Genomic DNA, 12,273 nt, shown 5'->3' with positions numbered 1-12,273 from the left:
ATGTTAATACTTACTGTTACAGAAGAACGTATTAATATATATTTCTGATGTGTTTGTGAAAGCGTTAAAAAGAGAGGTGAAAATCATATTTTATTTAAAAAAATTTTAGGGTGGCAAATTTTATATTGCCCCGGTGCAGAAATTTGGCTCAATACGCTACTGTCAGTAATTTAGTAGGCAGTTTTATATTTTTTGAAGTTAAGATTGAATAAAGAATTCGGAGACGGTCGTTGAGTGATCGACTTTTATTTTCTTAGTGAGCTGACCAAATAAATAAGTCGACGATTGAATATTGACTCCAAAGTCCAAGGTAATATTTTATGTATAAGTACAATACGTTTTCTAAATACCTACTTAAAATTACCTATTTACTTATTAATTTAGTTGTAAGTATTAACTTACATAGGTACTTTTATGAAATATATAATAACAAAATAATATATACATAAACTAATAACAAAAGTTGTAATCAATATTATAGTCTAAAAATGAATATATTATCTAAGTAATATAATGAATAATAGATCTGATTTATAAATAACAGTAGATCAAGTCACGTAGGTATTTAAAGAAAAATTAATTATACAAACAGACCATGGAATGTTATACATAATAATAAAAAAAAAACAACATAGGTATTATGTAATGATAAAACTACAAACAATTTAGATATCTACATTGTTTTTCTTACTATTATTACTTTTATTTAATCAATTTTTTGATATGTTTTGTTTTTTGTTATTTCTTAACCCTTATTAATAAACTGTCAATTTATTTTATTAGTTATTACTCCTCATTTTTAAAATGTTAACTCATTTCTGTTTATTATTTTATGTCTTCTAAAAATAATAATAATACTGATTTGTATTTAAAACAGTTTCGGGAAAGAACAAAGATAAACAAGTTAATATAAATTGGTTTCTGCTGAGATTAACGCTCTTGAAAGAAAATAATTTATACCAATTACCAATACCTATTTGTTTTGAAATGATAATCATGTAGATGAGCTTTCACTGCTAAGCAAATATGTCTGGACACTTGAGCACCAAGTACCTACCTTCAATATTCTTAATAATAATCATAGAGGAATCGCGCAGTCTATGTCCATCGAAATCTGCGATATTGTATGTGTATAAGTTATATTATAATATAACTACAGTGGAACCTCGATAACTCGAACTTCTATAAGTCAAATTTTCGATAACTCGAAAGAATGTCTTGGCCCCTACTTTATAACATATCATATGTGTAACCTCTGTAAGTTGAATTTTCGATAACTCGAATTTTTTTTCGCCCCCAACCGATTCGAGTTATCGAGATTCCACTATATATCATAATCCCACTGTAGGACGACGTAAGTACCCGAGTTTTAATTGTTTAAACGGCTAAATAAAATAATATGAGATACGTCTATCTAAAAATTTAAAATGAATTTTCGAATCGAAAAGTTCAGCGACCGGCAGCGCCATCTGACGACATTATCACCGCCGTTTAGATCTGCCTTAACATCGTTTCGAAAACGGGCGCTTTGAGCGTACCAAACGCCACGACAGAAATACGTAACAACAACAATAATAATAATAATAATAGTGAGTGTAGAAATGTGTCGCGCGAGCGTTGTTGCATTAGTGTCCGTAACGCCCTGGCCGCGCATCGTTCCACCACCTCGCCCTCGCAGCCGGCTAGGTCTACGGACGCTATAGGACTTTACTACACCACTTTCTGACTTGACTTTCATATCAATCCACCGGCGCTGCACGCAAAATGATAACCCTCACTACTACAAAGGTGCCCGCTATCCGCAACACCTTGCAGGTAAAATTTAGCATAATATCGTTCCAAACGCGGTTAAAAATCTAATTTTAATACTACTCGAATGTATTTGTTCAATTCGGTTTGAGTATACAATTTCAAAAGATGTACCTATCATCATATGTCATAATATAACGCGTGCAAGTGTAAAATATTCGTTAAAAAATAAGTAGGTTATCTATACCTATCTATATTCGTGTGTGTACATCATCATATGTGTAAATACTCTGCAAGGGTGTTATTGTATCGATTTTCGACAGTGACGTCAATCCGTTTTTACCCTCTGTAATATCACATTTTATACATACCCCTATAGCTATAGATCGTTTACTGCGAATCGTATCTATGGACGTGCGGAGGAATCGGATTCAGTTGGGGCTGCACCACCACCACATTATCATCTTATTTTTAAGAGGAGGGGGGCTAGAATTATTAAGACTACACAAAACTTTACTATAACTTTGCCTCGCTTCTGGAGCCTCTTACCAAATGAAAAATATTTTTTTTGAAATACCTGTATAGATTGTGGTTTGTTTTTATTACAATAAATCATAATTTTATTATTAATTAATAACCATAATAATTCAGTATTTTATTTGGTATTAATGAACTACCTTGCTGTAGTTAAATTAATATTATTAATTATTCTAAAATAATTCAAAATAAAAACTTTTAAAGCTTATATCAAATATTACTAAAATATTGCTAATATTGTTGAATTTTTAAAAATTTCATAAATGTACCTATATCTTGAACAAGGATAAGTACGTATTTTCTCATAAGTCATATTAAATGTGTATGATATCTTTTATTGCATACATAATTTTGACTTATTTCTATTTATTATATGGTTAAAATGTATTCATTTTACGATTTATATGTATTTATATTTTTTTAGTAAGCTCTATAAACATTTGATTATTTTTAACTTCTAAGTTAAGGTACACAAAAGTAAACAATCATCGTCATTTGGGTGTGTATGGAATTTATCAAAACATATTGAATCTATATTATTTTGTATACAATAGTAACCTGTAGTATTTATTACTTATTATTAATTAAATTTAAAAAAAAAAATGGGTATAAAAATAGAGATTATGAAAACTTATTAAGACTTGATAAATAAATATTTTAAATTACTAATAGTGATCAATTTTATTTTACAAGCGGTCAGTTTTAAAACTTATTCCTCTCCTTAAACTAAAATGTATAAGTATGATAAATAATAACAAATATTTTGATACTATAATTTTTATTTTTATTGCATTAAGACAACGTTTTGTATCTTAATTGAAATAAAAATTTGTATTATTATCTGTTGTCTTTTCCATTAGTGAATATTAGAAATTTTTTTTTCTTAGATATTATGCATGATAATTATTAATTTTTTATTTTCGTGTAGAAAAATTTATAAATTTGGGGATTTCTCCCAAAACCATTACCTATATATGATTTTTTCCATGATTGTTTTATTTGATTATACAAGATGATCGATATCAGCCCTTGAATATAGATTCAAAAAAGTTAAGATGCATCATTTTCTGCATATCTGTCTCGTCCAAAGTACATCTATGTTTTATATTATAGACATACATGTTATACTATATGGTTCGTGAGATAGGTCATAGGTATATACTTCATGGAACTTATTAGGTGGTTGTGACCTTGAGAGAATTGTTTTAAAAATGTGTAGATTAATTTTACTGCCAAATTATGATATAAAAACAAAATTTCAACCTCTAATATTTATTTATAGTACAATTTAATATATTATACGTATATGATATGCAGTAGAACTTCATAATTTGTTACTTGATGAGTGAACCTGATACGCATTAAAATATGTATAAAACAAATGTATGGGTAATTGAACTAAATAAGCTAGAAAATTTGTGAACTAACCGCACCATAAGCATAAATTTTGAACGTAACGAAAATGAGCCTATTAGGGGTCAATAGAATCGCACGTTGAATAACAGACGCCGGTGTAGCGCGCAGCGTTTATTTTCGTATACGCGCGGGCTCAAAGCCAAACATTTGATTATTATGTCAATAGGCATTTGCCATCTACTATGATATATACCTGCGTTATAAGCAGCAATTTAAATACACATTAAGTAATTGCTGATCTGATCGATAACTATTATTACCTAGTTTTGAATTAATAAAAGTTCTGAAAATTCAAATATTTATTGCGCACTTACGTAATAATGTAGAATATGCAGTAGGTAATATATGTATGTTGTATCTGTACTGCACTGGGTGAAAACTACATAAACGTTTAACAATGTTTAAACAACAATTAATATTTTTGAATTGTTGTGTTGTACAATTGTTTAAGGACTTCATTAGTATCTCTTGATAAAAATTAAGAATAGATTATTATTTGTACGTACTTTACAGATAAACAAAAAAAAATTATAATTAGTTATCTACTGAATATAATGAGATAGAATTAATTTATGTTAACTTTCAAACAAAAATTTACCATATAAATAAAAACGTTATTGAAAAAGATAATAAACTTATATTAATGCAAGTTTTTAATAAGTTTACATATTATTAAAATAATTATGTTAAATAGCTGTAAATTATTTTATATTGTAAATGCTTTAGTATCTAATAATAGATTTCTTATAAATTTATATTTTACTATTTAATAATCTTAGAAATATTCAAACATTACACTGCATGGTTTATTTTTTCTTAATACCATATAAAAATATCATGTTGTGATTTTTAACTAAAATATAATTAACTACATACATAATAAATATAGCTATAGAATATTGAATAACCTTATAAATAGCTATTTTTCAAAATATTGAACAAAATATTTTCAGTTTAATTTAAATGTGTGAATGATTGTATATTTTTTTTTGTTTTTTTTTTGTTTTTACAGAAGTTAACGTCGACATGGCAATGCAGAAGCCTTGCAACTGATGCCACGTTTGATATAAAAGTTTGTAACATTTTAAATACTATTAGAAATCTATGTAAAAACGTTATACATTTTAGGTTCTGAGTGAGTTAGTTAATGTATATAATATATTGCTTTCTAATTTTACTACAGTTATACTGATGCAGTTAATAATAAATTCTACTTTCTTGTTAACACTTTCGGATAGAAAAGAAATTTCACAGAGAAATATTTAAAATAATAAGTACCTACCTATCTAATTTATACTGATCCAATTTAGTCAAGTGGTATAATTGTATGCAACGAAGTGATTTTTAAACATTCTTAGTGCTCATCACTCAATAGGTACATTAAACATTAAACATTAATTCACGACCACACCTAAGATAATTTTAAATTTAAAAATGAATATTATAGATTTTAAGGTATACTATTTAATGTTTAAATTTTAAATTAATTTAACTAAAAAATAAAAACATCAGCGATGTTTCTCTCAACATGTAAATGTTCTCCTATATTTTTTCATATAACTAGTATAACTTAGTAAATTGTTGGTACCAAAAAGTACCGATATTGTGTTCTTTTAATTAAAAAACAAAGGGTAGTTCATTAATTTTGAAGACCATATATTTAAAAACTCAATTTTTTTAAAATTTTAGAACTATTCTATGGTGATACAAAATCATTTTTTCAAGTAAGATTCAATCTTTTTTATTATAATTTATTGTTAATTGGAAGATTTTTTTTGAAAATTTTGATTTATTTAAATCGAAAATATGGCAAGTAGTTTTTGAGTTAATTAACTTTTTGTAAAAAATAGTAAAATACTTTTTGATAATGATTTTACATAAAGTATAAAATAGATGTAATATTTAGTCTAGTTTTTAATTTTTTATTTTACTCAAAATATTTTAATAAATTGATGATAATAATTACTATAATTTTCAAATAAGTAATGACATAATTATAAAACCCTTATATTCTTAACCTTTTATTATAGACTATTATCCTAAGTAGGTATAACTGGTACAAGGTACTTAAAATTTAATAACCAATACTTAATTGTCCTTAAAACTTATTGTCCTAATTATGAATTATTTAAATAAAAATGTTTAAAAAATAAATTTTCCAATTGATAATTTATAGATAAAAGGCGATCCTTATTTGAAAAATAGAAGTTAATACCACAGGATATTCTTTAAGTAGGAAAAAAATAAGTATTTGAAAATATTGGTAAATCATACTTTATATATTTTATATATTATGCGATTCTTAATAATCATTGTTTTATGTTCATTATTATTTCTACGAACAACTGCGATTTATGAAACCCGTGTTGAATGATATCAGTAGATAAAAAGGTTAACTTTAAAATAAAATAATAAAGACTTAATACTACGCTTCAAGTCTAAAATCATAATTTAGATTTTCAAATAAGTAATTATGATGTACGATTGTTATGAATATTTTAGAAAAAAAATTATTACAAAATAGATTTAAGTAATTTCCTCTAAACAAAATGTGCTCAATTACTTTATTGATATAATATTAAGATGATAGATACTTAGTAATACTTTTTGATGTATAGGCGTTCAAACTTCATAAATTAGAGTCTGGACCCAGTACAACAGTAACTGTAAGTAAAGAAGACGCTATAAATTACTACAAACAGATGCAGTATATCAGACGTATAGAAACGGCAGCCGGTAACTTGTACAAGGAAAAAATCGTCAGAGGATTTTGTCACTTATACTCTGGACAGGTTAGTATTCATACTGTTTAACTTACTTATATTGATTTTATTAGCAAAGTTTTTGATATATTTAATTTGATATTAAAATAGGAAGCTTGCGCAGTGGGTATGAAATCGGCATTCCGCGAACAGGACTCAATAATATCAGCGTACCGTGTTCACGGCTGGACATACTTGATGGGTGCAACACCGGTGGAGGTGTTGAGTGAACTTACTGGTCGAGTCGGTGGGGTAGTTCGTGGTAAAGGTGGTTCCATGCATATGTATGGTAAAAACTTTTACGGCGGAAACGGTATCGTTGGAGCTCAGGTTCGTGTACCTATTGATTTTCATTTTTCTATAATATAGTTAAGAACTCATCTCATAAAATTAAATCTTCTATTAAAAACCTATTACCAATACATATTTTATAATATTATTACATTTCGACTATTCTAGATAGGATATCGGGATATCGTAGTTTTATCCATTAATTATCATCATATAGGTCCCTATAGGAAATTATAACCTATATTATCTTAAATAATAAAAAATAAAAAAATAAAATTTAATAGAAAGGTACCAATTTGATGTTTGATATTTATTATTTTAATCTTTTTATTCTTGTTTAGGTTCCTTTAGGAGCGGGCGTTGCATTGGCTGCAAAATACTTGGGCACTGGAGGAGTATGCTTTGCTTTGTACGGAGATGGCGCTTCAAATCAAGGTCAAGTGTTCGAAGCATACAATATGGCTAAATTATGGAACTTGCCCTGCGTATTTGTCTGTGAGAATAACGGGTATGCAATGGGAACGAGTTCGGAACGGTCAGCTTCAAACACATCTTACTACACCCGGGGCGATTATATACCCGGCATTTGGGTAAAAATATAATGTGATCAACCAACCCTAGTAGCTAGTGTTCGTATACATTAAGAGATTCAAGTTAAATATTTTTTCTCGAATATTTGATAATGATTGATAAAAGATAAGAATTCGACATTCAAATAATTATTTTAAATTTCCCACGTTTATTTTACACTCAAGTAGGTACTCAACTTTATTATTTAAAAGAAGAATGTGAACTTCGATTTATTCTTTATTTCTAGTACTTACCTAGCACCTAATTATGTTTTACATGGTAGCTGGCAGGTATGTATTTACTAGTTACTACTATAATTTTAGCTACCTACCATTTAAAAATGTAAGCAATATGTGCTGCAATCAGATAATTTCTACAATCATGGAATCCTCATTATTCGCATGCTTATATATGTCCAAATAATTTTTACCAATAATATCTTAGAAATTAGTAAATAATATTTATTTAAAAACATTGATTCTAAAGATGATTGAATTACTGGTGTATTATCTAAACTTAAAATTAATTACTCATCGTTAGACTCTGATAATGATGCTTGCATGGTTTAATTGCTCGTTTAGAACATTTTTAAAACAAATAACTATCAATATTATTAGTAATTAGGTACTTTGTAACTTAACATACATAGCTAATGGTTATATATTTTTCAATAAATTTTAACAACACACACTCAGAAATCAAAAAAAAAAAAAATATTTTTTTAAATGTATCTATAAGTACCTAAAATATTATATCTACTTTTTCAAAAATTTGAATTAATACTTCATAAATAACTAATAAGTAAATAGAATACTTAGAAAGTTAGGTAGTTATGACGTTAGATACGATCACAACAAGATACGCATCTTAGATAGTTAAATTCGATTTAGTGAGATATTTTATAATTTTGCAACTCAGTATTATTAAAAATATCATGAACATGTAATTTTAAAATAAAGAAAAAATATTGTAAATAGCAGAGTAATCTAGCGGCGAAAGTAGGCGATAGCGTGGAAAGTAAATTTGTTAAAATATTGAAAATAACAGCGAAAGATAACGCTACAATTGTCGTTAAGACCCGTTCATTATCTATAATATCTACGATTAAAAATAGTGAAAATAATAAAATATTATCTTTAATTTTGGTTAATCCTTAACAGGAATGTCCTTTCAGGTTCTTAAATCTTAATATTATTTGTTCACTGTTGTTGACTGTTGTTTATTATGAGGTATAAAAGTTATAGTACAATAAAGTTTATAATTAAAACGAGTTTTGAAAGTTTGTAATCCAGTTTTTGACATTTTAAATTAATTCTCTATAAGCTGCTAGAAACTTAGTTTTTATAGTCTTCGTAATATAATATGATTATTAGTGCATACGTTAAAATAACTACCTACATAATGACAAGGGCAGAGAACTTCTAGTATTTGCATATTTATTTTATATACTCGTAAAAATGAATCTATAAAAACAAATAAATGTATATCGGATAGATACCTATCAGGAATAAAGACGAATTTGTAATTTTATGATGCATATTTATGTATTATTTTGTTTTTTAAACATACCTACTTATTTATGTTTATTTTTGGATTTTGAACAACAATATTACATTTTTTGAGATAAATTTGTGCATTTTCATTTAAATAACGCTTAAATTTTGCTTGTTCTATAAAGCAAATACCTACTAAATAGTCACTTTTGTTATAGTTTTCAAGGTTTACAATTTTATACACTGTGCAATACGTGCCAGTAGGACACCAACCTATCGCTATCGCATGCTTATCATTGACAATTACTATTTATCATCACTTACAAAACAAAAATTATTGTTTGTATTAATTCATACCTAAGTTTATATATACCTATTAATTTAAATTTTGGTCCCAATAACTCAGTACAAAACAATAAAATAATATATTATTTTGTACCTCTGTACATGATGTTCAAAAAAGTGATAATACCGATTTAAACAGATACTCTATTTTAACAGATAATAGTCAAAAAATTGTCGAAAACTAGCATTTAATACTTAGTAGGTTTGTGCGTACCTACCTCGCCACTGAGTAAGCATTGAGTATATTATTATAAAGTGGTGAGAATTTTTATACGGAAACAACTGCAGTCTAACACCAAGTCACTATCTCTGTCTGTACCTATTTCATTTTTGTTAAAATTTAGGTAGACGGCATGGACGTACTGGCTGTTAGAGAAGCATCAAAGTTTGCGGTGGATCATTGTGTTAATGGAAATGGTCCCATACTTTTAGAAACAGTTACTTATAGATATTCTGGTCATTCAATGTCTGATCCTGGCACCTCATATAGAACTCGAGCTGAAATTCAAGCTGTAAGGATGACTAGAGACCCGATTACATCGTTTAAAGAAAAAATTCTCTCTACCAACCTTGCAACCGTTGAAGATCTCAAGGTAATTATTTTAGACTTTAATACATTCTATATTTCTATGTATATGGATATAGGTACTTATTAGTGTATGGTATTGTAAATTCTTATATTTTATTTAGAAAATTGATAGTGAAATAAAAATAGAAATTGATCAAGCGGTTGTGAAATCAAAAGAAGATGCAGAAATATCACTAGATGAGTTGGCCAGTGACATATATGCCAAACCACTTGAAAACGAACAACGAGGGGTAGTACCCTGGCAAAAGATAAAACATGTTAGAATTGGACCAGCTTTCAATATTAAATAAGATTATTAGAATACATGATGTCAGGGTAAATACAATTTGTAAAGGTTATACATTTTGATGTGATGGAGTCGGACCACTTAAAGCAGGGTATTTGTTTTTTGAATGCAAAATACGGTTATTATAATTGTTAATTTTTTGATTTATGAAATATTTTTTATTAAATGATATTAGTTCTTAGACTCTCTACTATTTTTTATGTGCCAATTATTTGTTTATTTCAGTTCAAAAAAAGTATAATAAAATAAATAATTCACATTATTATTTATAATGTTTTAATCATAATGGTTGAATTCATATTATATAATGAAAATTGTAATGGTATTGTACATAACAAGTAATAATTAATATCATTGATTATAAATACTAGCGTAATAATATGCCACTAATGACTAATAATAATAATAAATAAATTAAATCACGAAAATTAAATCTAAATATCTAATATAGATAATATTGGAATTTGGAAATATCTTAAAAACAGATATGTACCTACATATTTATAATTATGTTAAAATTAATGCTTTTGGTCCAACTCTGTTGAGTATATATTATTGTAAATTGGTGTTGTACACTTGAACTGCTAAATTATATATTAGGTCATGATGAATTTTAAAGTTTATATTATGAAAATGTGTGTATCGTCTGTATCTATATGACTGTACTCGTATAAGTGATATCCTAAATAATTATCTTTTTGTAATTACCTAGTATGAGGCTGATGGAATGTTGATTAATTATTCAAATATATTATATTATGAACAATGAAAATGCATTATTTTTTTAGATAAAATAAGATAAGATAACATTATTGTTAAGCGATTGTAAACTCTCTCGATTTTAATGAACTGTAAACTCTTTAGACAGTAAATTCTCCCGATACGACTCGGGAGAGTTTACCACTGTCCTTATTATTATTTGTTGGTATGTATTTTTATTTTGTGCAGTTGTATCAAATATACATATAACATTGTATTATTGTTGGAAATATTAATTTGATTTACAAAGACGTATACATGAAAACAATAACCTGTATTTTTGTTAATCTGTTTATTAATTCTGGTTTATTTCATTTAAGGATTAATTGGTTTCATTAGTTCCTAAAGAATCTGTAAAGAATTGATGAACCGAAGATTATTTAATTCAATGTAATTATTTAAAGGTACACGTTCTCGTTTTAATATTTGACACTTTGAGTTCAACTAAGGTAAAAATGTTAGTAGTAATATTTCTTATTAAAATTTAAATAATAAACAAACTAAAATTTTGCCTTTGGGAAGTAATTATATTTTAATTTATTAAAAATTTAACGATTAATGAGTAATTAAGATTTATTATATTTTTAATTAATAATAATAAATAATATCAACAATTTAAATTATAATTATTATATAAATTATAATCTATAACATAATTATTATACATTTATACATTTAAATTGATAATAAATAATAATATGTTATTAAATTTAATTGTTTACTTTAAGTTTATTTTTTTCAAATATATCATTTAAAAGTAGTGTTGATAGATGCTACCCCTTTTCACACGTTTTCAAGTCTAGTACAAATTTTTAATTTATTTTTTTAATTTATTTACTTATTGTATTATTTTGTGTATATAAATTATAAATTTCTTATATATATATATTTATATAAAGAAAAGAAAAGTGTATCATAGTAAATACATTTACGTTTTTCCTTTATTACATACTCAACACTCGTAAATAATTACCTATATAGCGATACCGGTATAAGTGCTGAGTACCGAAATAATTATTTTTGTAATTCACTTAGTATGACAGTATCGGTATGTAAAGAGTTTGCAAATAGGTACCTATTTTGTTATTTAACTAGTAAAATAAAATAAGTCTTTACTGTCTGTCTACTATTAACTATCTACTTGATATTTAATTGTTTTCGTATTCTTTTCCAACCTAATATTAACAAATAAAGTTCATACGTGTCATCGAAAAGCTTGCAATTAACAAAACAAAAAAATATAATATAGTTACCCATTGGTTTGCTTATAAAATATTAGTAGATGGCCGTTTTTGGGTGACTTTAAGACAAAACATAAAATAATCACTACACAGATAGACTATAATAATACTTGCCAATACAATTTTATTCGTCTAATGTAAATAATTTAATGTGAGCTATATTTATAGCGTATAGTAAGTAGATACTTAAAAAAATTTATTGTTGTTGAAGTTATATGTACAACTACATTATGTA

General features: G+C 26.3%; 1 protein-coding gene across 1 annotated transcript; it reads left to right on the top strand.

The window, feature by feature from the left end:
- The first annotated feature begins 1,610 nt into the window (after positions 1-1,610).
- Positions 1,611-10,207, top strand: LOC112595375 (probable pyruvate dehydrogenase E1 component subunit alpha, mitochondrial). The gene is made up of 7 exons (XM_025340537.1): positions 1,611-1,815; positions 4,715-4,774; positions 6,321-6,494; positions 6,576-6,794; positions 7,097-7,345; positions 9,508-9,756; positions 9,854-10,207. Exons 1-7 carry the CDS (start codon positions 1,765-1,767, stop codon positions 10,040-10,042), a joined length of 1,191 nt encoding a protein of 396 aa, XP_025196322.1. The 5' UTR covers positions 1,611-1,764; the 3' UTR covers positions 10,043-10,207.
- The last annotated feature ends 2,066 nt before the right edge of the window (positions 10,208-12,273 follow it).

This window comes from Melanaphis sacchari, unplaced genomic scaffold, assembly GCF_002803265.2.
Source record: "Melanaphis sacchari strain LSU unplaced genomic scaffold, SCAv2.0 Contig271_pilon_pilon, whole genome shotgun sequence".
Classification (NCBI taxonomy): domain Eukaryota; kingdom Metazoa; phylum Arthropoda; class Insecta; order Hemiptera; family Aphididae; genus Melanaphis; species Melanaphis sacchari.
Note: the sequence above shows the minus strand (reverse complement) of the source record. Positions and strands in the feature narration are given on the sequence as shown.